This window comes from Accipiter gentilis, chromosome 6 (genome assembly GCF_929443795.1).
Source record: "Accipiter gentilis chromosome 6, bAccGen1.1, whole genome shotgun sequence".
In the NCBI taxonomy this organism is placed as follows: Eukaryota; Metazoa; Chordata; class Aves; order Accipitriformes; family Accipitridae; genus Astur; species Astur gentilis.
Window position 1 is genome coordinate 27,076,895 of NC_064885.1, and position 27,646 is coordinate 27,104,540.

General features: G+C 39.6%; 1 protein-coding gene across 8 annotated transcripts in view; it reads right to left on the minus strand.

The window, feature by feature from the left end:
* TFDP2 (transcription factor Dp-2) overlaps positions 1-27,646 on the minus strand; it is a 60,369-nt gene that overhangs the window by 28,254 nt on the left and 4,469 nt on the right. For 4 of the 8 annotated variants that reach the window (XM_049802063.1, XM_049802062.1, XM_049802065.1 and 1 more), the window contains exons 2-3: positions 19,613-19,706; positions 13,000-13,066 (exon numbers count right to left, since the gene is read on the minus strand). In XM_049802063.1, the coding sequence (XP_049658020.1) occupies positions 13,000-13,066; positions 19,613-19,627 (82 nt within the window). In that variant the 5' untranslated portion in view covers positions 19,628-19,706. Of the gene's footprint in view, positions 1-357; positions 6,543-6,566; positions 7,221-7,712; positions 7,760-12,999; positions 13,067-19,612; positions 26,835-27,646 lie in introns of those variants that run through there. The other 4 variants (XM_049802061.1, XM_049802068.1, XM_049802067.1 and 1 more) reach the window with 4 other exon arrangements.

The window sequence follows — 27,646 nt, forward strand, 5'->3', positions numbered from 1 at the left end:
TTTAGCCGATGTCACAAGGACACCTCACGAAACTACACCTTCACTATTTTACCTTTATAATTACACATTAGTATTTTATTTCCAGAAACAATTTATTCTTGCCTAAGACAAAGAGCACACAGGCTGCCATACCTCAGCATTAAAAGTTAAAATTAATGAATATACTTCTAGAAAGAAGTCGCCATACAAATCCTATGTATAATCATAAGCATGCATACAAAATATGTATCCATATCTTCATAGCCTTATCCATCCCTCATCTGACTATACTAAAGTATTCTATAAACATCCATGAAGTAAGCCTATCGCAGCCTATCACTGTACAGATACGGAGTAAATGACACCTTTACAACTTACCTGAAGTAACAGAACAGGGAGCTGGACGTCAAGATAAAGCCAACCATGTCATCTCTAACTCAGCATGTTCTCATCCCAAGATGTTTATCATCTCTGTGATCCTGGACTGCTTATGGCTCTAACGCATCCTGTTCTCACACAGAAGCACAGCTCTATGCCGAGAACCTCAAAATGCTGCTGCTCCTCCTCTACTCCAAATTGTATCATGTAATCTTCATTATTCAGACTTAATGTCTTAATCAAAACTGTCAAGCAGCACTACCACTAGCCCATGACTGTTCAAACTGTTGTACACAAGCTACTCAAAGCAGTGAGCACACTTATCTATGGACATCGTGGCAGCAGCAGCTCCTGTCTCTGCAACAGTTTCAAAGCAAGAGAGCTCGGAATCAATCAGATACCTTCCCCCCATTCTTATGCACAGCCTTATTCAAAGTGGGGAATGACAGTCTGGAGGCAGAAGCAAATAGGAGGAAGACCTGCCACTGCCTCGTAATCCAGAGTTAGCTTGGGTCTACCTGAGGTCATGAGCTGTAAGGACAAGGATTGGCTCTTGAAGAGCTACTTAGGCTCTCTGGCACTAGCAGACAGAAACTGAAGGCACCTGAGGTGACAGGTTCCTTCAGAACAGCGCAGACACCAGCCCTCACCACTGCCCTGCCCTGCCGTCCTTCCACAGGAGCTGGCCAACATTCAGCTTCCCCCAGATGGTCCCAAGCTGACTCAGTGGTGTTTGACATCTCTGCTCCCTGGTCTTTTCTCATAACCTGTTCTCCTCCACTGGCCACTTTTCTCTTCTCACTTGGTCCTGAACCATAGTCTGTCTTTGGGGTTTTTTTTAGGACACCCATGTTCTGACATGAGGTAACTGGAAAAAATCATAATTCAACAGTGTAGCTTCTCTGTAATACAAAGCAGAAGCAACACAGTTGAGAGAAAAATAATACTTAAAAAAGGATCTTCTGTAGCTACAGCACAGAAGTAGAAAAGATGTAAACATACCCAAAGTCTCACCTTTATAAAAAATGAACAGAGATATGAGAAGTATTTACAATTTGAGACAAGCATGTTCTAATGTTCTGTGTAAATTCCTTTGGCATCTGGAGTAACACTACTACTGAGTATTAATTTTCCAAAAGGCAGATCTGTATCTGAGATGCTCAAAAGAAGCTTGCTTCTTCTCTATTCGATAAATTGAGTAACTTGTTCAGTCACCTAACTCACCTAGGGAAAAAAACTTATAAAAATCACACTCTTGCAAACACCCCCCACCGTAAAGCCTTGCTCTGTTATGACTTGCCTTTCGTGAGGTAGTGCCAGAGTGCACAAGGCAACAGTAATTCATGATTTACACACACCGTGTTCCCATTTTGAGCTCCTTTAGTTCTTTAAACTGGCCAGTTACTTGTCAATTTTACTTTTGCTACAGGACTTTGCCTAGGATTTGCTAAGCACACTCTCATCAAAACCTAGTCTCCCCTCTCATTGTAGGCTGTTGTCATCAGTGACGTGCCTGTCACTTCCCAGTACTGCCGTAGAAATTTTGCTCTTTTTTGCTGCAGCTGAAACTTTTGACTCCTTTTTCTCCAAGATCAGCTCTCATGCTATTTCTCCTTGTGCCTTTTCTTAGAAGGGAAAAGAAATAAATTACTTTGTCCTGTGCTGGCAACGTAAGGTCACCTGGCAAAGTGCAGTAAAATTCTGAGATGCTAGCATTTGGCTTACAGTGCTCTTCCCATAGGGCTACATCACAGAGTTGTTTCCAGTGATGCTTCCTGGCCTGCAGGAGGCACTGTAATGTCACATTTCACAATGTAGGATTGAGATGTGTCAGACTTACTGTACCATACAAACTGCAGCTTAAAAATACAATACCCATGGCCAAAGCCACACACTACCACCAGATTACTGTAGCAGCCCTAGAAAAAACACTAAGAGCTACTGCACCATGCCTTAATTTACAAGGCTACCCAGATAAATGTATACAGTCACCATTAGGGCAACTTTGGTAAATATGAGGGTCATTCAAATTACTTGATTTTAAAAAGACAGTTGCTTACATGACATATGTTTAAAAGTCTTTTTGGCTAGAGTCACCGTCAGTAAGAAAGAACTTCCTCTTCTAATCCCTACATAAATCCCCTATTTGGCAGCAGCAGTGTCAAAATGATCTTAAGAGTTGATCAAGTTTTCAAAGAAATGTTTCCCTGCCCTTGCCCTTCCTTTGAAATTTCTTTATGGGTAAATACAAATATGTAAATGTGTAGACTTTTAAACACAGATAGTATGGAAAGGGACCAATTTCTTTTGATGAGTGAGGTCTCTCATCCACCATCAACAGAAGGAAGGAGCAAACAAATTTTTCACAATAAAAGGTCATTCTATGTGTTTGTCAGCAGTTGAAAAAATGGTAAACAAAAAGTTTTATCACTTAGGAATAAGATGTTGCCTCCCTCCTGTTTTCTTTTTTTCAAAAAGTGTCATAGTCCAGATACTCATGTGACCTCTACTGTTCCAAATACTTAATGGTGGAAACACCACCTTCCCATCTCTCTTCACAGCAAACATGATAGTTGGTGCAGTTAGTTGCTGCAAAAAGTTCATGTGTTTCCAAATAGATTACATCAGCACCCCAACCTGAAGAGACAGATTTTGCAGTCAGTATCACCAGCATCACTACTCTTCTCTAAACGAAGAGAAATCCAACTGCCAAGAACATCCCATCCTGCCTGTGGCCCTCACGCAGCAGCAGCCCAGGTCCGTGAGACACAGCCGCCACTGAAAGACCTGGAGCTGGCCAGGACTGGTCCCCAGTGCAATAAAAGCATGACCACAAACTGGAAACTGCCAACACAAGTACAACCAGCTCAGAAAGCAGGCACTTGCTTGCTAAGATGACTAGCTGTATTTTACACCAAATTTTCAAGGTTAGTGAACCTCTGTTTGCTGAAGTACTGGTAATTTCTAGAGTTTTGAAGGCAAGGTAGTACTACAAAACAGCAAGCATCAACAGGGACAATCTCTTCAAGTCTTATTTAAAAAATAGCATAGAAAAAGTAGGAGAAAGTAGATGTCACACTGTACATGATCTAAAAAATATTCAACAGACTTCTAAAAAATAGTCAACAGATTTCTGTATTCAACTTAAAGCAGAAATATCACCTAACTAATTATCACATAGCAACTGTAAAGGCTTTAAACATGATCAAATTCCAAATAAATGCCAAGTCTTAATAATGCCCATCATTTGGGGACAAAAAGATTACACTGATTTATGTTCCACTGAAAAACAGTAGTGTGTACAGTGATAAGCTGAACACAATGAGACCCATCAGCCTCCTAGTCACGGTACTCTTACTGCATGGATGAAAAAGGTCAGCAGCGATGGATCAAACTAGAATGATTTGTATAATAATACTCAATTCTTATATAATGTTTCTCAGCAGAACTTTCAAAGCACAAAGGAGGTCTGTGTCATTATTCCCATTTTACCTATGGAAAACCAAGCACATGGGAAAGAAACCCACTTAAAACTCTCATAGGGAGGCTTTAACTGCAATATATATAAAACCACCACAAACTGAGAATGCTCGTCACTGATGCAAATTCAAAATAAAAATCTGTCAGTGGACATATGTATGTTTCTCTTAGAACAAAAGCACTTTGCTGCTACATAAATTATTTTTCCATCCCTCAGTCACCACTATTGTTGTTTCTCATGGAGAAAAACCAGCGTTGCTATTCTTTCATATTTAGAAAAACATGATCACTACATTAACTATTATTCTTCCTGGCAGTTGCAAAATATTTTTACTTGAACACATAAAGAAAAATTAAATTTAATGTTCTTCAGCTTAAAGCAGTCACAGAACAAAGTTATTCATGTTTATGTACATGTACGCCCACAGGCACACACTAACCATCCCGCAAGACTAACTTTAAATCGTTATGTGGCATCCTAAATAGCTTAACTTCACACAAACAACAGAGAGTACTACACAAATATGAAGCTAAAGAGGTTTTAGTGATTTTTTCCTGTATAACTAAATCTGTTAGGTCTGCAGCCTAGTTGCAAAGAATCAGAAACAATGTCAACCAGAGAACCTATAGAATCTGTCACAGCCAGTTTGAAGGAAACCATAGCTGATGGAAAGCACAGACCAACCAGCTGGGGTCACACACAATGCATACATCAACAAAAAAAAGTCTTTGAATTTTTAGACAAAACACCAGGGAAGTGTTGGTAATCTGGATTTCATATTCAGAGCTCTGAAAAAAAGTCTACATTTTTTAAAGTGTATCAGTGAACAGCCATTTTATATAATACAGCCTATGGCTTGACAGTAATGGCAAACCCCCCAAAGTTCAGAGTTGTGAAATATCAGAAGTCTAGCAGGATATTTTGCAATAGCACATGCAATGTGTTGTCAGGGTCCTCTATTACAGTAAAACATAAACTGATCTCCAAGATCACGATACAGGATTATAAAAGCATATAGAAGAACTGAATTATTAACATGCTATTAGTATGCATATATTTTCTTGGTACATTTGTTCATTTGTTTACTGCACCAACGTACTAGGCTATAAACCTAACTTTAAAAATTTCATAGTCTGTAGGAGCACATACATATCTAGAAATATATGAAATCAAAGAGATCTGTAGAAAAGAAAAAAGAAAACAGGGCAGACGATATTTTGGTGTACTTCAGGCTTATGCTGACTACTACATTTTCAGTCTTTTACTGTTCAATTTGAGACAAATTGATAGGAGTTAACAGTTGTATGAATCTCAAAGTACCAAGTGTAGGCCTGTTGATAACCAATTCTGTTGTCTTGGTTATTTTAGCAGATCTCTTCAAGCACAAAATGAACTGCCAGCACTCTTCAGACCTCAAGCTGGACCCCCCCCCTAAGGCTGTGGTCAGATATTCAGAACGCTGCCACTAAAATTTGTTTATGCAGACCTCATCACCAATTGCTCATTCCTGCCAGCAAGCCAGCACAGCCACAGCTATGGCTATGCAGTAAACTGGCCTTGTTTGCCTTTGGCAAGGGGGAACAATGGGTATTTTTCAGCTGAATCTGTTCCCAGGTCCAGTGAACTGCTCAGCCACCTACACAGCTATGCTGGCACTAAGCAAAGGAAAATGTTTAAAAGCAGCTGTGAGGTGACCAGAGCCAACTTAACTGGCACTCTTGCCAGAGAAGATGTAATCTTTTACTTGCTCTGATAGACATCACAAGGAAAGGCAGAGAACAGTAAATATGTTAATTAGAAAGAAAGAAAGAAAGAAAGAAAGAAAGACAGAGACACTTGCCTTACTGCTTCCTTAAAGTAGCATAAGCATATGGCAATCCTGTCCATTAAGAAGTTTCTAGAATGCCAGCCCTATCAGGACTTGGTAAAAATTAGGTGCTGCATAAAAAAAAGATGTATTGAAGCAAAGGTCATATGGAGATAGCAATTTGATCTGATTAAGGGCTCCTCCCTCATGGAGCCTGCTGCAAGACAGGGGTCTAGACTCCCTTTTCCCTCCACAGCAATAAACAGAGAACACCATGTAAATTCATAGAATTTAAGAATATAGTAATAAAAAAGTATTAACTAAGGACAGTATGGTTCACCAAAACTATTGTGTTAGTCTACATTATACATTTTAAGATGAGAATCAAATATGTCACTCATAGTCAACCAGCTGAAAACCATTGCTGCTTTCTTCCACACCCTATTAACTAGTGACTGTCAACCCACTGTTCATAGAAAAAAGTGGATCAGTACCCAGTGTCTTCACTGGAATACAGACACACTGGGTCAGCCAGTAGATTTTGTTTAGGAGGCAAACAGAACTGTTAACCTGTGAAATAAATTCATTTTTTTACGTGCAAGAGTATTCCCCATGAAAGATAACTTTAAAAATTTTTTTTCCAGGCACTTACAAATTTACAGTTCTGTAAATTTTCAGGTTCTTATTTTCAAACCTATTGAAAATTAAGCTTGTACTCCAGGTGACTTCTCTGCGTATTTAATTGATCTGATTTACTTCTGGGAATATCCCTTACTTGCAGGTCACGTACGTCAAGTACTTTTAAAATAAGCTAAAAGCATGCCAAAACAATACCTTGGAAACACTATAATTAAAAATGCAACCTATCAAATACAAATTAATCCTTACTAGACTTTTTTCCATTTATATCAGATGTATTACCTCTTTGTTCCTACCAGCAGCGATGAGTATTGAATGAAACGACCTTGTTACAGGATACATCTTGGGGTTTTTTTGGAAAGAAATTCCCATTGGGATTTTTCCAGCTCAAAGTCTGGTAAGAAATTTTTTCCCCAAAACCAAGCCTTCCTGATAATTTCTACTGATTTTGCTGTTGTTTCTGTTGTAACTGTAATAATTCTGATCAAACCCCAACTTCTCAAGTTTATGAAAAACATTAACTCATAACTAACCCCCTCCCCCATCCTAAACTAACTATTCTTGATGAAATATATACTTAACAAGCAAAGTTACAAGAATCTGCAGATGGAATCACAGAACAGCTGGGAGGGACCTCCGGAGATCATCTTGTCCAACCCCCCTGCTCAAGCAGGGTCAGCCAGAGCAGGCCACCCAGGACCAGGTCTGGACAGCTCCCGAGCATCTCCAAGGATGGAGACTCCACAGCTTCTCTGGGCAACCTGTGCCAGTGGTCAGTCACCCTCACGGTAAAAAAAAAGCGCTTCCTGACGGTCAGAGAAACCCCCCTGTGTTTCAGTCTGTGCCCATGCCTCTGGTCCTGCCACTGGGCACCACTGAAAAGGCCCTGGCTCCATCCTCTATGCACCCTCCTTGCAGGTATTCATATACATTGGTAGGTTCATATACATTGGTAGGTTCCCCCGAGGCTTCTCTTCTCCAGACTGCGGTCGCAGCTCTCTCAGCCCTTCCTCACGTGAGAGATGTTCCAGTCCCTTCACGACCTCAACGGCCCTTGGCTGGACTCCCTGCACTGCGTCCGTGCCTCTCTTTCACCGAGGAGCCCCACAGCTGGCGGGGTGGCCTCACCAGGGCTGAGCGGAGGGGAAGGGTCGCCTCCCTCCACCGGCTGACAACGCTTCTCCCCGCGCGCCCCAGGAGACCGTTAGCCTTCCTCGAGGCCAGGGCCCGTTGCTGGCTCGCCGTCAACCTGCTGCCCGCCAGCACCCCCGGCCCCTTTCTGCAGGGCTGCCGTCCAGCCGGCCGGCCCCCGCCCGCACTGCTGCAGGGCCCGCACTGCTGCAGGGCCCGCTCCCCCCCCCCCCCCCCGCGATGGATTTCTCCAGCCTCCGGAGCTCCCCGGGATGGCAGCACGCCCCTCTGCCGTACCACGCACGGTCTGGGCATTTCAAGCGCACGCTTCCCGGAACGCTGTAAAAACTCTCTGCTCCCGCTACCCGGGTTCAGTCAGGAGCTCGTCTTCTGCGCTTCCCTCCCCCCCTCTGGCGGCGGCGGCGCCGGGCGATGCCCCCTCCCCGTGCCACCGTGTTAAGTTTAAACTAGGCAAGCCAGAGAGCGAAGGGGGGGGGGGGGGGGGGGGGCACCGGCCGGGCCCGCTCCGCCGGGCTGCGGGCGAAGGCGGGCCCCGCCCGCGCGCCTTTGTTACCCGGGGGGCATCCTGCGGCGCGGCCAGGCGGGAGCAATCGCGCGCCGAGCGAGCCGAGGCGCGGCGGGCGGCAGGGCCCGGGGCCGCCCCAGGGGAGCCCGCGCCGGAGCGCGCCCGCGGAGCCTGCGGCACGGTCCCACCGCCGCCCCGGCGAAGCCGCTCCTCGTCCACCCGTGCAGCTGTAAATACGGTCATTCGCGCCGGTACTCCTATGCCTAACCGGACGCTTTCAGTGCAGCCGGTCCCACGCTGCAGCACAGCCAAGGCGGCAGCGCCTGGAAGGTGACGGGGCGGAAAGAGGTTTTGCTCGGGCTGCTGCGCCCCGGGGCAAGAAACGTCAGCACCTGGTGGGAGCGACGCCCAGAGGCAGCACCCCCGGCAGCCGGCACTGCCCTGCGTTAAGGACGGGGCGCCGTGCCGGAGCGGGGCTGTCGCGGCCGGCCGGGGCCGTTCTGCCCTCCCTGGCGGGCGGCCCGCAGGCTGGGCGGCCGCGCCTCCGCCGCCCCGGCTTGTTCTGCGGAGCTGCACAGACCGAGCAGAGATCTTCTTTCAAATGTGGAGTTCTCGGAGTACCTTGTTCCGTTGAAAGGAATCTTCAGGACGCGCCGTCCCTTCACCTGTCACCGCAGAGGGTAACAAATGAACTCATTTCAGGTGTGTTGCATTAGAGCCCGCACCTGGTGGCACCACACCTCACGGACTTTACAGCTGAGAAGCAGCAGCTTCGTTGACTACGAAAATGATTTTGCACTTAACGCCTGACTGCAAACCTGATTTTTGCATACCTAGGCAACTCCAACGCTCAGCAGGTCGGGGGGCCTCGGGACTACTCTGTAACCTAGAATGGAGCCCTCAGAGCCGCAGACATCCATGCGGAGGCACGGAGGGCAGGCGAGGTGGCCTTACGGGACAAGTGACCAAGTGGTAATACAGATGCGCCCTCTGCTTGGAATCGGCAGGAAAAGATCCGATTTTCCATTTCTATGATATATATGAACAGCATTACAACACTGGAAGCCTTCAACTTATTGATGGGGAATGTCTGCCAAACAGATTAAATTTGAAATTCTCCAGGTTACATAGGGAACTTTTCAACGTGAACTCTACAGTATGTCTGATTTAATTAATTCACAGCTTGAAACAATCACCCCAAAACCACAACTGAACTGTCACTATCCAACTCCTTCACAAACCTCATTATACCTGCTCAAGAACTAACTTGAGTAATTACACTTAATAACTTTAACAGAATGGGTCAACTTCACAAAGACATCTTGCCACTTAAACCAGGATTTTGCCTAAATAATGGAATAAGTTAGTTGTAGTCAATTAACTTTATTAGGCACCAAGGTTCTGCCTGCACCCAGGAGTGTGTCAGTCTTGTTAGCATGGAGCGTATCGGGAGTTTCTCCCAACGGGCACAATCCATGATAAAACACTAGAAGAATATGTAACACATGTGTACAGATCTATCCTCAAGGGTAAGAACAGCAACAATCATCTCTGTTCTCCAAAACGTGAGAGGAAGCATCTCTTTTGCATTCAGTAACCCAAGAGTATTCATTCACTAAAGAATGAGAACCAGGGCTGATTTTTTCTGTCTGGGAGAATTAAAATGCAGGTCTCCTAGAGGAGGAATTTTAATCTAGTCTGCCAGGTACTTTTAGATAAGGAAATGAAGCATAGTCAGCCCATCTTCCCATAGCTGAACAATTTTGACTGTAACAGTAAGAACCTATGTCAAAGACTGAGTGAAAAAGGGAGTGAAAATGACTTTCAGAAAGGAGATAACCAGACTGTGCTGTGTGGACTACTTAAAATATTTTACCCTATGACCATCCTTGCAGCAAGCGGTCCCTGGCATTAGCCCAGTACCTTGGCCATTAGTCAAGAGCCATCTGCATGTGGCATTCCCTCTCCGATCCAATGTGTATTCATTTCAAGCAGAAGAAACAAGCTCCAAATAGAGATCCTTTAGCCAAAAGAGCCAGTTGCCTCCGAGTTAAAGGCAACAAATGTAGGAAAGTAAATTCTCTGTTGAACAGGAATTGTTCCTTAAAGTGAACAACATTCCGAGTTAATGCTCTGCTGAGCACTGTGATATTTCTTCTAAGCACACCTAGAAAGAAAAATCTAGTTCCCTTCAGAATTAGGCAGTAAGTCTTTTTATGACAGTTACAAATTTGGATGTATGTGCTTTGATTCTGCAATCATCACATTTAAAACATCAAATTCCTTAGTAAATCTGTATTGCATTTAGATACACCGGGTACCAGAAATGCTTCTTTTTCCCAGACATCATCTATAGGAGGAATAAAAAAAAATAATAAAGTATTTTAAAAAGCCTGAATCAAAAAAGGCTACAGCAACAAGACTGCAGTACTCACTAACAAGCACAGGAAACAAGCAAGTAATAAGAAAACTGAAACTCCAAATAAACCGAACAACCTGTCGACCTATTTAGGAACAGTAATTCAGATTTAAAAATCAGGAGAAGTGACACAGCAGTACTGTAAGACTTACAGATTAGATTGCAATACCTAAGCAGTCTGTGAGCATTAACTTCTCCTGTAGCAAAATAAACCTGGAAAATATCCAGAGATTGTGCATGGTCACTACAGGTCATGGTGGGAAAGATAAATTAAGCCTGATCTAACACACACTGGAACAGCAGCAACAGACTAACTGCTTCAGATGGTTCAGGGGAAAAACTCAGGGAGAAAAGAGATTTTGAAAGTTAAGCCTGTGAATGGAAAAAAAAGCAGAGAAAGTAATTTTAGAGCGCAAGAGTCAAGTGATTAGCTATTTTGATTACACATTTTTAGTGTGAAAAAGTCAGAAAGTTTCCCCTACATAACTCTCTCTAGTGGTGCTAATGCTACAGAATGAGACTGCAGCTATATGAGTACAGAAAGAGCAACAGCTGATTTGGTAAGTGTTTCAAGACCTCCTCCTGCAGTTTGAAACAGCATCCTCAGAGATCCAGGCTGCAGTCTACTGTTACTAGGCAAAGTGGCAAAGCAGTGGGTTTACCTAGCACAGTCCAGCATTTTTCAGAATTAAACCCAGTAAAACCAGAATTACACAATAGATTTCATAGTATAATAAAAGATCAGAGTTCATTAAAAAAACAAAACAGAAGACAAATTTGCAAGGAATTTTCTATGCGTTCATGGCTCAGCACTGGAATCTGAAGTGTTCCTTTAATGTAAATATTGGTACTGAATTAGTATGTTTGTGCTAGAGGCAAATAACAAATAAACACACACCACAAATAATTATCTTTTTGGAAAGAAAAAAAACATTAAACGCAACTTTTCTAAACAAAAATTTCTAGCACTTGAAATCTGATGCTTTCAAGAAGATCCTTATCTGAGCAAATAGCCTCTCTCTTTTCCTCTTGAACATATAAATCCATCATGCTTCAGTCTAAGAACACTGTGAAGGCACATTATGAACAGGCCCAGATATGTAGCAATAAATTGCCTTTATTTTTACTATAGGAAATGAGTTAAATAATGGATAAAACAACAAAAACTGTATTTACTAGGAAGTTCACAAAGCCCTGTTAAGAGATAGTGGATCTGAATGCCTGTTTGGAGTTTCTTCCCCCCTTCCTTAACTTCCAGAGCTCAACAGTGGACATGCCAGAAGTAAAGGATACTTCAGATTTAAAGTAAGAGACAGCTTAGATACTGGCATGCAAGGTTTTCCAGCTTTTCTGGAATACTTGATTCTCCAGTGTGAACAAGATGTTATATCTCAACAGAGATGTCAGTGACTTTTCATTATACCTCAAGGTTTAAAAAAAAAAATAAAAATCATTAGAGCATAACATTTTAGAAAATACAGAAGAATGGAGGTAAATAATACATCCAGCATCCCAGAAGCAAAATCTAATAAAGACTGGGATAAGTATCACTGAGATATTACTACTAACATTAATGCCCTATACTTTATAAAGTTATTAAATTCAGTTATTCGCTGAACAAATCAATTGCTTGTCTCACAGATTTGAAATTATTTGAAAATGTTGCACTTATTTTAGTCTCCTTCCCTAGTATCATGACACAATAATCACATAATAATGAAACACAAAGGGAAATTACCTCGCCGGTGTGCAATAAATTAATTCTCAAATTACGAGTGCACCTAAAACCAGTCTGTAATGTTCTGCATAGTTTAGAAAACTAGGAAGATACTGTAGCTCTAGCCATTTTCTGTTTAGACTCTTTCATTTTTTCAGACTCTGAAGTCTGATGCACCTAACTGTCATGATGAGCCAAAAATCATTCTTCCAGCCAGTACATGCATTTGTTTATTGCAGTGGATAACAGCAAACCTGCATTTACTTAGAAAGGGTGATCAAAGCATTTCCTGAATTGTCAATCCTCGAGTTTTCTAATATTGATAAGGGGTTGCAGTTTCATTTTACTGGAATCCTACAGCTGTCCTGACTGCCAACACACTGTTTTAGAGTCAAAAGTGATTAATATAGAAATGTTAAGATGAAACAGGATAGGACAAAATATAATAATTATTGTAAATTGTCTGGAGACCTTACAAAAGTACCATGAGATATCACTAGCCATGAAGTCATGCCATGAAGTCATGCTTAACCTTCTCTCCCATTTGGACTACAACAGAGTCTGGGAACTTTAAGGTGGGGTGAAAATCAGGAAATTCAGCACATTATTCACCATCAAGGAAAGAAAAAAAAAAAAGGGGGGGGGGGCTTATTTTATCTTCTAGTTATTTTTACTACACTCTTTTCCCCTCTGAAAACCTGAAGATCTTCAAATCTTTGTTGCTGACACCTGCATGTCAGTAATAAAATATGTACCAGTGTGAACATATGAAATGCATTTTGAACATTTAAAATCTGAGTCTCCCAAAACTGAACCAACCATATGCGGTGAAATCAGCAGTAATACTAATTTAGTAAACATAAGAGAGAAATAAGTCTTAATGTATGCTTCTTTTCTGTGTATACAAATAGGATTCTCTTACCTTTTGTTGGACTCTGGTTCTGATCTATAAATCCTTTCAAGTCTCCATTTGTGGAAGTCACACCAACCTGAACAAAACATTTTTGAAGTCTTAAAATATGATAAACCTTTCTGTGTTTTCTAGTCTGCAACTAACAGTATTACAAAAGTAATCTGTTCTGCATCTCTGAAACATGATAATCCTATCGATAGTAGAGTCTAACAAGAGCATGAGATTCAAAGCAAAGGATCAAAGACATTTACTGTGTATATATGAAGACAAACTCTAATTTTAACTAAGTTCTTAACAAAAAAAACCCCCTAAATATTCTGATACTGTACTACACAACCAAAGCAGCGCATTCTGGCTATTATGGTGTAAGTCACTGTCCCCTCCAAGTCAAACAGAGCAGCTGCCACCAATAACACAACAGAAATCTGCCAGATGTCCAGTACTCTCAGTACTAAGCTGCACGGTCTACAAGTCTGAGGAGATGTGATTGTTGATGCATTTTAAATACATTCCCTAGTCTTCAGAGATAAACTTATTTACCCTGAGGGTAAATTACTGGGGACATGGAGAACTTAAATCATATACAGAATGGTGCACCTCAGATTTTGTCATGTACACAAAGCATAGGAAGGTGGAGTTGGTACAGAAAAATGCAAGATAACTGCTCCTGGATGATGGAGAGAAGAGATGGAAAGTCCCTCAGATCCCAGCTAACAAGGAATGGGCCCAGTAACAGCAAGTAATGGTAAGGCATTCTGCAGTTTCAGAGCATTATGCTTGCCCCACCTTAGTAACCTCTGTTCAACAAAGCATTTTGTTTTGCTTCCAAGTCGGAAGCTGTGATAAGCACTGAGGGATGGAGCTCCGTTGGAGCAGTAGGCAATTAAACTAAATAGTACAAAACCTCTTTTTAGAATATTACAAAATTTGACTACTTCTGTAAATAATTGGGACAAAAGGTTCAGGTATCCGAGTTGAGAAAAAACAATCATACAATCAAAGATCAAAGATTTGCTTTATTTTACAGATGCTTGTAGTAATAATGGACATATGCTAGGGCTGCTCATAGAATTTTCATCATATCAAATTAGAGAATAATTTAATTGTAGGCATATTAAATAGTAGTAACATAACACTAAAATAAACTACACAAGAACAAAAAATACCTACTACAAGCATTCAATTGCCCAGTTCCACTGGAGAACTTGTATTTGGCAAGTAATTTTTGAAGGGGAAAATCTGCATGGAGCATTGTGACAGACTCTCTTGAAATTACTTCTATTAAGACTTTTTCATCATCAGGAGCAACATATGAACATTAACTGTTGGCGCACTATCCTGATTGTAAAACACTGCCTAAATGAGCTAAGTTACATGCTTCTGTAAACAAGTCCTTGGAGATGCTCAATATAGTTCATCAATTTGTCTCAAACGTTGTCTGTATCAGACAACTTGCTCTTTCCTGTCACACCCAACTAGACGCTCAAGAAACTATTTCCAACGGGCAACCAAGTGCTTTGGTTGTTGCAGACTATGGTACCACCAGAAGTTGCTTTTGAAAGAGAGCAAGTCTGTCTCATTTTTTCCTCTCCATTTTCCCTTTTGTCTCCCACCAGGTGGCAGCGGTGCAGAGGCAATGCAATAGGGCTGGAGAGGAAGGGAACAGGAACGCCTGGATTTGAGCAGGGGAAAGAGGAGGAAGACATGAAAACAAACGCAAAACGTCTCCTATCACGTTTTGGTAGCAGGTCCATAGGGAGAACAGCAGCATTCTAGTATTCTTTGCCCAGGTACCCGGGCGGCAAGGAAAGCTCATGTGGTAAGAGGTCACTGTGACTCCTTACACTGAAAATGTATTCCTGAGGAGATCTTTAAAATAGAGGTTGGAAAGGTTAGTAAATTGCATAGCATATAGCATTGAAAGGGCATTATGACTGCAAAGCCAGGATGAAGAGCCAGCACTCTTGGATCCTACTACTGCTGTCTTTGCACAATAAGTAACAGTATCAGCTTCTCCCTAAGACCCCGCCTCTGCAATAAATAGAGCACAAATAGGAGAAAATTTTAATTCAGAGGCACAGGGGAGCCACAGGGATAAATATCAAGTGTTAGATATAGAGGCCTTAACTTGTTCCAAGAGAAAGGATAAGAATTATGATTCCCATGAACATCTTCAAACACAGCACTGCAATTTGTTCACAATTGAACCTTCAGTTCTAGATTTACAGCTCTACATTTCCCTATTGATTCATATTGGTGGTTCAATTAAACACTGAAGATGATATACATATGCACTGTCAGCCCAAGATGACTCTCCAGCCATTATGACAATTCAAACATTTACATTTAATTCTCTGAAAGATTTAGATTATTTAACTGATTCATTATTTAAGGAAAGGTAACAAAGTACTTGAGGCTGTTTTTTCTTTTTGTATCTTGTACTGCAGTGATCCAAGTGATACCAAATTACAGCAGAATTTTAGTTTGCATAGGTATATGTATTTTCACAATGATGGTCCTAGTAACACATTTATAAAGAGCATCCAATGAGCAGGAGCACTCCTCTCAATTTTATAATCTTTGTACCTAAGTTTAGAAGAACTTGAAAACAAACTTTAATTTCATGAGAGCTTAAATAAGAAGTGTGGCAGATCTAAAGAAATTTGTTTCTCCTGCAGAAGAATTATCATAACTAAGCCCTCAGAAGCAAAGTGTGATGCAATATTACAATACTGCAGCAGAATGAGAACTTTATAGTATTCCATTGCTATGTCTGAGAGGTCCCAGGCCATGTTGTTATCTAGAGACTGTACCACCCACTCCTTTTGGGAATAATCTTGTCATTTAACTACTCCTAAGCTAAAACCAGCAAACAACCCAGTGCTTACCTAGGTATTATTTATTACTTTTTGTATGGTTTGCCTGATATTTCTGCTTTATAACACTGCCCCAGAGCATCTGGATTACTCGGTATGGCAAGAGCTGGACTCCTGCTTCTATCCATCTGCAGCAAGATGAATCCAGCCATAAAGTAAGATGAAGCAAGCACTTGGCAGGCCTTTGCATCCTATTAAATATTTTCATCAAGTTTTTTTCCCTTTTCCTAGTAGGTGACTAAGAAGTTTCCAGATGGGGCAAGGGGAAAGAAAAAAAGAATCACAACGAGAGTCTTGGATGGGGCAAACTGTCATGAGCTGCTCTTGCAGCTTATCAGCCTTCTCCACTGCTTGACCTATTATTCAGGTAGCAAGTCTCCACCTGCAATCTTTCCCTTTCCTTACAGAAACCAACTTTCCCAGCAACCTGAAAAGTTTTTGTGCTCTCTGCCATAGAATTAATCCAGATTATAGCATGTAGAAGTTGTAAATGGGTAGGGAATTCACTAACTGGCTGTTTCTTATACCTGTAAGCCCTAACAGACACATTTCTAGACATACTGTAGTACTACTGCTTACAGAAACAACTCAGCACCTAAAAAGGGTGCTGTCATCATTCAAAAGAAACCTGCATGGACTATCAGTGCAGAACAGCTAATGTCCTTTACATTGTTTTTGAAGAGTTTCCTGTTTAAGACAGGTGTTAAGGCTTGTTTAAGGCCCTCTTGACCAACTTCAACAGTTAAACTAACTCCTTTTCTTCCATATTGACATGTGAAAGACGAACTATTATAGTCATTTAACTGACCTCATCTATGACAAGACAACCACCCCCTGAGAAGTAGTGACAAACAACTTTACAAGCACATGTATATAAATTCAGATCAGACAATCAAAACTAACAGTCTTATTCAAATAATCTGCTTGAGTCGTATTATTTATTTTGTCCTAAAAATAAGTTTACCATGAGTATTTGCTCTTTTTTCCCCATTTCTCAATACTGTTTTGGTGTCTTCCTACCTGAAGGACAGATGCAAATGGAAGTACAAAACAGGCAAGAAAAATGCATTTTATGATATAAGCAAAGAACGAAATAAGCCATTCTGACAGAGCGATTTAAATTACATCTGGGTACAATGTGTATGGTAAGCATGTAAACACCTCATCTCCAAGAGAATCTGTAACTTTTATTCAACATCTTATTATTGCATAGCTGTTTTGGTTGGATTTGTTTTGTAAGGAAGGTCAAATCACCCATAAGCAATGTTCCACAAGCAGATACTAGAAAGTGTCCTGCATTTAGAGAAAGTGAGCACTCAGCCCAGCCTTGGTAATTCTCCCATCACATACTCAAGAAGTTAGCACAGAAAAAGCAGTGATGGGGAACAGTATTCATCTTACATACACATTCAATCTATGGTAACATTTTGCCATTCGCTTGAAGTGCAAGCTTTCTTGCAGACAAGGTTGCTCAACAGAGCTTATGCACGTGAGATGCAAATACATTTTAGCCTAAGTTCACTGCACTTTGTTCTTGTGATGCATTAGGAGCGCAAACATCCCTAGACTGCTGTGTCCCAGTTGAGGGGTAGTGATTTCAGAACACAGAGGGGACAGCTTCCTGATGTGTACATGTTTGATGAAAGATGGGCCCTTTAAGACTTTCCCAGATGTCCAAATTCCAGTACTTCAAAGTTCCCTTTCCTTGATGCTTCAACAGAAAGAAAAAAAAAAAAAACCAAACTTCTGCAGAGAAGCTCTCTCCCTCAACTTGCTCTGCAGAGCATTAAAATATTTCAGGCAGTATAACAGACAAACACTAACCTTACATTTGAAACGGGTTTCAGGCTGCAGAAACCCATAGATATATGCTAAACCTTGGAACTCTGCAAATTCAGAAGGCCCAAGAATGCTTCTAACAGCAATAGAAAACCCTAGGGCTGACACTATTGGCCTGAGTGTGCAGTTCTGAGTAGCTAAGGTTGGGAAATCCTGAAGAAGTGCTACAAATAAGGACAGAAAGAATATGACCACCCTTGTTTTTACACTGTTACTTACTTTGCAAATCCTTTGAAGGGGTATACTTAACAAACATGAGAACTGAGTTCTACTTTCATCTGCACCACAGTAGCTGATTTTTTAAAAATAAACCCATAAACATTAGCTAAATAGCTAGGTTTGCATAGTTTAATATGCAAAATTTCAAAGCATACATACCAATACAATATTTATTCTATAAAGTAACTATAGCCTTGCATTAAACAACAAAAACATATTTCTATATTCAGCAAAAGAGTAAGTTGCCCAGACTGAATGTCATATGTCTGTCCTCAGAGGCATTCAAAACCCAAAGCCCTGAGCGGCCCTGAACAAAGCACTAAGCAACTGCATTCTCAATTCAAGTGTCAGAGTTTTACACAAAGCACCAGAGTAGATGGCCTCCTGAGATCCCTTCCAACCTATGTCACTCTATGACTCAATCACACAACACTCCATGGATTTTATTGGCATTGGTATTTATCCTTTGACTGCATTGAATAAAAGGTCAAAACCACAAATGATTTGGATTTGTGCAGCTGTTCCACATAGATCAGTAGAATTACCTATTTATACTAGAGTTGAATATGGCCTACGAAATAAGTAAGTCAAAGGGCTTTGCATATACACATCCATTTATTTTCTGGCTTGGTCAGCTTGAATCAAACAGTCAGACTTAAGACATCTGAAAGCCTTACCTGGAACTACACACCAAATGAAACTATTAATAAAGCCAACATAAAAGAAATTTCTGAGACTTGAGAATTAATTTAACCAAACTATGCCCTTGGCATCAATCTAACCAAATATGCACAAAAGCTTTTGCAGTTACTGAACAGAGAGCCATCCTAGGGTTACCTGCACTTTTATTGTAGGGTATTTCTTTAGCCATGTTGGTTCCTAAACCTGTTCAGATTTAATTAGATTGCAGGATGCCCTATCAAAGGCAGTCAACAGGTAAACTGCCCAGGGCCCAAAGTCATACTCAACTCACTGACCACCAAGCTTAATCAGAACTGTTCTCTATACAAATTGTGTACCTCAGCAAGCACAGCTAATTAGGCAGAAAATTAAGGTCAGGATGTTAGACATTTCATAAGCTTCCTCAGAACTCAAGACAGGGGAGTCAAATATAGAGCCTCTAGACACCACGCTACAGGGTTGTTGATGCGGCAGATGAAGAAACAGGAAGGCCCTCAGTCTTCTAGAAACCAAGAGTGTACTGACATTAGTAAAGAAATATGCTTTCTGTTCTTTCTTGAGTTTTGAGATTCCGACTCAGTAAAAGGATTTTACTCTGGTGTAAAGGTGAGATGCTTCAACAAAATGAGAAGCTCTCTGGTAAGTCTGGAGCAATGTTAGAGGAATCATAGAATATCTCAAGTTGGAAGGGATCTGTAAGGATCAATATCAAACAGCATAAAGCATTGCCCCAGTTATCAACCTGACGTAAAACTGAGTAAACTCCACATCCTTAAAAGAGCATCTAACCAGTTTAAATTTATCAAAATACTGCAGACGATGATGGGGTACACATTTGTGGTATATAAAAATAGGAGAAGATTTTTGAATTTGAAGGTCTTCATGTTTGACTTCTAGTATGGACAAATACAAGAAACCAAACATGAAGACCTTCAAATTCTGAAAGCCAGAAGTGACTGGCAGCATGCCAAAATAAAAAGTAATATATTTCATAGAATTATACTTACATTTTTTGCCGTCATGTCAGACAATATTGCTTTATAGTCCGTAAAACCATCAGATACCCCTCTTCATCTTCACAGAATCCTTAAAATGAACATCCTGTAAGAAAGTTAATAAAATATCTTAGTAAAATATATTTTCAGTTACCTTTCTAGCTGAAACCCTGCATCTCCGAAGGATAGATTTTTTTTATTATTTTTTTTTTTTTACTTTTTGATAAAAATCAATCACCACAATAGTCAGGTTCTGCACAGATACTAGAAATGTATGTTGCTTGGAACAGAGAAATGTAATCTTATATATAAGGCCCAACTTACATAGAGACCTAAGTATATTAATGTGCTAGCAATGCATGTCATACCATTACTAAAGTATTGTAATTAAAACCATGCAATCATTTGCATCTAATGCAGATTGACTCTAAAAACTGGAAGTGAATTAATTCTCTCCATTTGTCTTTAGCCTCCAACAACACAGAAAGCTTCTAATTCCCTCGCTGCAGACATCCAAAGACCTTGATAAAAAGCAGGAAATACTATGAAATGTACATACACAGCAAACATTAAGTATTTTTAGGAAACATCCAAGAAAAAGCATTTCAGTTCAAACTCATCTTTTAAATATTTTCAGGCTTTTTTACTAACCCTACATATTTAGAATTATAATATTAGAATTCCAGGAAAAGACAAACATTTTAGTATACTGAAAAATCCTTAAAGTGACTTCTTTTTTAAATCAAAGCTTCCAGAAGTCTTACAGAAAACAGAAGAAAACAAGTTACAAATCAACACTGGCAGCACAAATAATTTTAAAGATAGAATTAACCTGACAAAGCATTTAAGAACTTAAAAAGTACTTATAAGTACTACTTGCTGTTAAAAAACGGACTACTGAAGATATCTGAATTGCACTTGGATGTATAAGAGAGGGAGAACTGTTCACAATTTCAAGTGTGGAATCAATCCAGCAAAATCTTTTGGAAGATGCCTGAACTAGTTACCAAATATGAGTCATAACCATTTACAGCAGAACTCACCAGCTACAAAAGCAGAGTGCAACTCATGCTATTTCCTCTGTATTTTAACCTAAGCAAAGTTTGAGAACAGCCAGCGTCTTCACCTCCGTTTTAGAAAAGTGCCAAAAATTGTTGCAGTAGCGTGCACAGCTAGTGATGGAACTCTACCATCACTACATTAGTGGTTTTGAACAACCCAGAAGAATTTTAAATTCTAGGATGTTTCTATAGATTTCTTGGTTTATTCAGACATCATATCAATTAAACTGTTATTAGAAATAGTGGAAAAACATTTTATTCAACTTAGAGGTGTTCTCCATTTCCTGTTGAATGAGTTATATTTATCTTCCTTGGTGCCTCAATTTATTGCAGCCATAATTAAGCAGTTACTCCAGCATGTGAACACCACACAATTCTGCTACTAAGACATTCTCCCATGAAAACTTCTAAGTTTTAGTTTCACAACAAAACATCCAAGAAAATAAGAAGCATTTTTGTCTGCTTTCGGAGAGGACACTACAAAGAGATATCTATTCATACCCTGGAGAAAGGGGCTACTGGATCTGTGTAGCAATCCTAAAACCTGAAGAAGAGCCGCAGAAAAGCCATAAAGCTACAGTGGTCATGGCAAAATGCAAATACTGAATCCTTGCATTGCATCTGAAAATGATGATTTATGTGCCTTTTTCCACCTCCCTCCTCCTTCCACACAAACTCTCCAAATACATCATCTGGAGCTCTGGCCAAAACTCATGATGCAGCCTGACCTCCCTCTCTTTCTTTAAGAGGGTTTACAAGTAATTTACTCAAATAAAACATTGTGAAGAACACATTTGCTAAGCAGTTTTAACCTGTTTACAGAGAAGCAAACTAGTTTCATCTTTGACAAGTTATTTGCTGTCAAGCTTAGTGATCCAGAAGGTATTGTCCATAAACTGTTACAGTCCTTTGCCACAATGCTCTTCAGCCAGTACGAACAGTTGGTATTCTTCCAGCTTTATGAACACATTTTGTCAAGCTCAAGAAGCCAGACTTTGTGACCCCACCATCTGCCATGACCTCTTGTCAGGTTCAGACAAAAGAACCTACACAGATGGCCTCAAAATGGAGATTCTCTTCATTCCCAATTGCTGTTTGACAGCTTGCACCACACAGATAGAGAAACATAAAACTCAAGCTTTTTGTTCTTTAGCTGGTTTCTACTGAAATGAAGCTGCATAAAGACAGATTTAGAGCTCAAAGCACATGAGACACAAAGATTGCTTTATTTGAACTAAGGTTGTCCCTTCATAATCTAAGCCTTGGTTTATAATCCGCTCCCATAATTTTGCCTTTTGGTGAAATATTGTATGGTACAGTGAGCCAACCGAACTGACTTTGTAAACTTTGAGTTGTAGTTTGTTCTAGAACATATGTTGCCTAATCATTTATGCCAATGACATTAAAAAGCCATTTCGGGCATTAAATTTACAAAATCCCAGATAATCAAGCTCTAGTTACAACAAAACAGTACAAGAGTGTTTATCTGTACCTATTCTCGTTACAAGTTAAAATCCAATCTATTCTGAAGATTCAGTGATACTGAAGCTGAATCCCAGTACAAGAAACAATGCAAACCAGAAAAGTTATCTGCAGAAAAATATTATATTCCTTCATAGGTTTATTTTCTATGGTCCAAAGTCTTATTTTTAAATAATCTCTTTATAGATACACATAACAGCTAAAAACTAATAGTAGAAAGAATAAAGCCCTGTACCATAACAGTCTATTTTCTGCCCCTGAAAATTAAGCTTTACCAAACTTCTTATCAGTACTTCACATATCACACCTTCACGTAGACAAGCACCACACAAAGATTCTCCCCAGTCCCAGAGGCCATTTCTACTTCACAACAGAAAGTATCTTTTATATAAGTATTACACCAGTATTAAACATCTACAAATTAAGACAACTATTCGACAGTCTCTTAAATTGTTATGATGAAAAGTCTTCATGGAACACAGAAAAAATTGTAGAGATAGTTTAGTATACTAGAATGATTTTATCATCACCAAGGTGTGGTTTTTTCATTTACTTATCAAGAGTATTGCAAAGTGAAAATTATTCCAAGTAACTGGGTCAGCTAAGGGGAAAGAAAGTGTCACCAGTTTCAAGAAAAAGAAGCCTGTATAACACCAGCCTTTCCACTAGAAATTAGTTTATAGTCTTCACACCACTCTCCATAGTACTAACTTTCAAGCTACGGTACTACGAGGCTGATTTCAGAAGAGAGCACTAACAAGAAGATTCCTTATTTATCAGTACAAGGTCAGTTTTAAACCACTAATTTATGCATAGCATCTACATGGATTAGACCACCTGTTATACATATGTTGCTTCATTGTGTCTCAGTTTTCAGACGAGTAAAATTTCAAGATTACAAAGTACTTATCAGAAACCCACCTGCTCCCAGGAAGTGTTTCCCCATCTTGTTCCTAAAAAACATTTCAATATCCAACTCCTTTTTGAAGCAATTGAGATAAAAAAGGACCAACTTTAGTGAAAGCATCTGTATGTACTAGTCAGATTAATTTCCTGGTACCCCCAGAAACAGAAATACAACTTTGTTACCAAATTTCTGAAATTTAAATTACAGATTTTGCATCTCTATAAGAAGATTTGATTTGTCAACTTTTTGTCAATCCATTGATTTGTCAACTTTTTTCCTGAGTCCTCTTCAGACCCCTTAGTCCCAGTTTTATCCCTTATTTACATATACAAGAAATAAACTTGGCCTACAAACTGCAAAAGACAGGAATACCCATGTCGATATAACATCCAGCTTGTCACTTAATGAAGGACTTCAAAAAGCCAACCAAGAGGTGTATTCAACAAGTCACACACACAGAGTGGGAAATAAGTCATCATCTTCAGTTATGACACAGTAATTTTTATTTTGAAAATAATATTAGAAAGTAGCTCTTAGGAAACATTTGAAAGGAATCCCACCATAATGTGCATGATGAAGGTCTTGCAGGTACTACAACTTATTTTTCCAGCTTTTACTGTGAGCAACTGTATGCCTTCAAAAAAGCCCTAGTAAATGACAGACAAGGTGATCAGAGAGACTGAACAAAAGAAATCAAAGTGACTTGACTGCTAAATGATATTAGGAGTTTTTAACAAAATAAAATCACTTGACAAGAGTAGAGAGTTTAAAAGCTTCATCATTTAATCATTTTTAGGTGACTTAAAAGACTGCAACCTATGACTCCAAAGTACATAAGTTTTCACTACTACATGACGCACAAACGGAATGAGCACTACTACTTTAAACCAAGATGCAAATGAAAGATATAACTACATGAACCTAATTTGAAAGTGAAGATCTCATCTTGTAGTTTGGGGGAGCCAGCTGACACACAAGAAATCAGAGGGAACAAAACCAAGTAAGTATCTACAATTGACCAGGTTCTCCTATGTTGCTGTGACTGAGCAAAATGCCAATGTGTCATCAGAACAAATTAACTAGCACCTCCTGACAACAGCAGTAATTATGACTCAAGTTTACACAGTACAAAGAACCTGGAAAAACAGACAAGGCCTACATGCAAGTTCAATTAGCATAAACTGTAGCACTTAAGCTATATAATGAACAACAACATTTAGTGTCGTTTGCTAAAAGGATGTTGGGGGAATGTCCCTTTAAGGATTTCATGCAACATATATTGAGGCAACAAATTAATCAGTTCCCTTTCAATATTCTCGGACTTGATCCCAAATGCTACATACCCATTACTCCCACTATTTGCCATATTTACTCTCACTGTTGTACATATTAAATGACTAGCAAAAGCACTGTTGATGGAGGCTACCAAGTATCTTGAATCCTGAAGATGAAAACAGGTCTGAGTGATATACAAGAGACAAGAACACACAAGACAGGAATAAAATCCAAAGCTGTAATCAAACTCTACCCTAGATGGAAGTGCCCAAAGTTTCCATGCGCTTAACTACACTGCTGAGCCTCAAGTTCTGCTGCTTGTCCAGTCCTGACAGTGCTGAGACCCAAATCCCATCAACTTGGAACTAGATATTCCTTCCCTCAAGGAACTCAGTTTCTTAGGCATGCTCTTAGACATGCCCAATGTCATGCAAGTACTAGCAGTAAACTATATGTCTAAGAATAGGAGCAGCACTCATGGCTTATTTCAAAATCAATGAGGTGAAGCATGTCCCTTATGACTCAAATAAGGAGGACGTTACATTAAACATGTGGAATAATTCCCAAGTACTTGAAACTTTGAAGGCTCTTTTAATTCCTCAAACCAGCTTACTCTCATTCAAGATAAAGTATGTCGTGCTTGACATCAGAAAAGTGGATAACATTCATGCAGCACTTAAAAAAGTTAAGATCTAAAATTTCTTTTTGAGTTTTATAAACAACTTTTATCAGCACAGATATGCACAGATACATTTGGAATTAACAGAAATTTAGCTGCAGTTCTTTTAAGTACACAATCTATTCTATAAGCTCACCTTTTGTTCTCTAACTAGGTTTCTAGCCCAGAGTGTTTTTCCATAGCTGACTACTATACAGGGAACAACATTTGGGAGTCTACTGCTTCAGTGGAAAGAGGCAGGTACAACTTCCTTTCAGAGCAAAAAGCACACTGTATTTTCACAAACATATTTTTGCCTTAAGAAATTTCATTTTAGCAACAGACTGACATTTGAAAAAAAATGTAGTGATTTATATGAATGACTAAAAGATCTTAGTAAGACAGTCTTTGTGCATTGCCAGTAATATACATTAGCTCCTCTTTCAATTAAGCTCAGATGAAAAAAGCGTCTTTTTGACTACTGAGATTTCATACAAGCTTCTTGCTACCACCAGCTCACGTACTGTGTGATACATCAGAGAATGCTCTAGATATTAATCTGGTCTTGTAATGAGTTTTAATTTTGAGATTTTAAAATTTCCAGAGTTATCAGTACATTGATAAATACATGGAACAGTTTAACCATCCTGTTGAGATACACTTTTGTCTACACCCCACAGCTGGAAGGATCTTAACATCCAATGAAACGAAGATAATTTTACATTTTATTAATTAAATTTAATTAAAGATCACCAAGTTATACAGAGATAAAAAACTTGATGATGGAGAGAGTCTTAGTAACTATTTCCTACATTTTCCTTAAAATTTGCTAATTTAATTTTAATTTAAAGCCATTAACTGTACTCTTGCATGGATTGACGATTATGATAGTATTTACTCAAGGGTGAAGGTTACAAAAATTTCATACTTCTTTAGTTATAATTCAGTACAAAGGCAAAAAGGGATTTTTGTAGCGATGCACAAGCTGTCAAATACTGATTACAGCATACACAATTACCTAAAGGGTACAATTCCATGAAACAAGTTGCACTGATGTAAGATCCTACCCCTGCTATCATTGCTAAAAGGGAATCTTTGGCTTTTCCCTACTTCTTCCACTTTCCATTCCTTCCCCACACCACATGGTCCCAATTCCCATTTCTACCTGACCCCCTCAGTGAGCCAATTTAGTTCTAATACTGTCAGAATAGCAATAATGGGGCTGAAAGGGGGAAGAAGAAAGTTTTCCATAGGCTGCAACCCACTGACAGCTCAGATGACCAACTAAGCCTGTGCACAGGACAGGACAAGGTTTAGCAAGCTGTTTCATCCGTTCAGTCTGGTTTGCAGAACAGCATCGTGACTCCATTTCTGAAAAAAAGCATTTATGATCTCCTGAAAACTTACTTATGGTTCAAAATGTCACAAAAGGTTGGATATGGTTTGTTTGTATGAAGACTACTCCATCCTTTTGAAGAGTTCACTGGAGTGTGTGCATGCTTCAAAAATCCATTAGGAAGAAGGGGGATGTTTTGTCTAGAGATCGTAGGTTTCCCAATTTCTTAAACAGCAAGAAGCAGGACAAGTAATTTGCTTTTGACAGACAGCAGAAGCCTGCTGTTATACAGAATCAATACACAATTTGCAATTTTATCAGTTGTATGTATGAAGTTACTGATTTTAAAAAAAAGTTTAAATGTATTTGCTATTTTAAGTTGAATTTTAAATAAACTGAAGCTTACAACAATTGGATTGCACGTTTAAGAGAACAGAAATATATTTCTCAAGTTTCTCAAGTGTCAAGGTCAAGATTATAATGAAGGGAAAAGTCACCTAACTCTTTCCTTACAATAAATGATTTCACTCTGGGGACATAAGCTCACTTTCACTTGCAGTTCCTAATCTCATTCGTAATTATTGGTCATGTTGCCACCATAATTTCTATTATAGGTCCATTAAAGTTACTCTGGTAATTACAAATACTGCTTACGTGGAAAAAGTTTAATACTTTGATGACCGTTACAGTTCACAAGTGACTTAATATGTTAATGCCTTGGCATTCACAAGCCTTAATGAGCAAATAGTGATACATTTTCTTTAAGAGCTGCTACCGAGTTAAATAATTCATCTATACAACTTCACTAGAAGTTCATAGTCTTAAAGACAGCGTGTACCTGTAGCAACGTGCCAATTTCATTCTGAACATATGACCTTATTTTTCTTGATTTCTTCCACTTACATCTTGGGCTGAAACTCCCAATAACAAAACAGTGAATGAAAATAGTCACTTATTCACGCACGACACATCTGCTAACACCCACCATGGGAAAACAGATTATGAGTTCCTATCAAAGCAACCTTTTCATGCACCCTGGCAGATGATATAGTCACCCGACAGAGGTTAGTAAGAGGCTATGTTGAACAAAAGAACTAAAGAGGCTGTAAGACAGAACTGAATCATCTAATATTCCCACCCAAACCGAGACCAACTTGGCAGCAACAGGAACCTGATGAAACAGGAGAAACCTGACTTGCCAAACAGAGGAGCATGCCCTAACTTCCACAGGAAAAAAATAAATTAAGTTGCAAGACCAGAATTACATTCACAAATGGACTTCAGTCTATAGAAGTTAACAAAAATTTCATGTTCGGGACACAGGCAC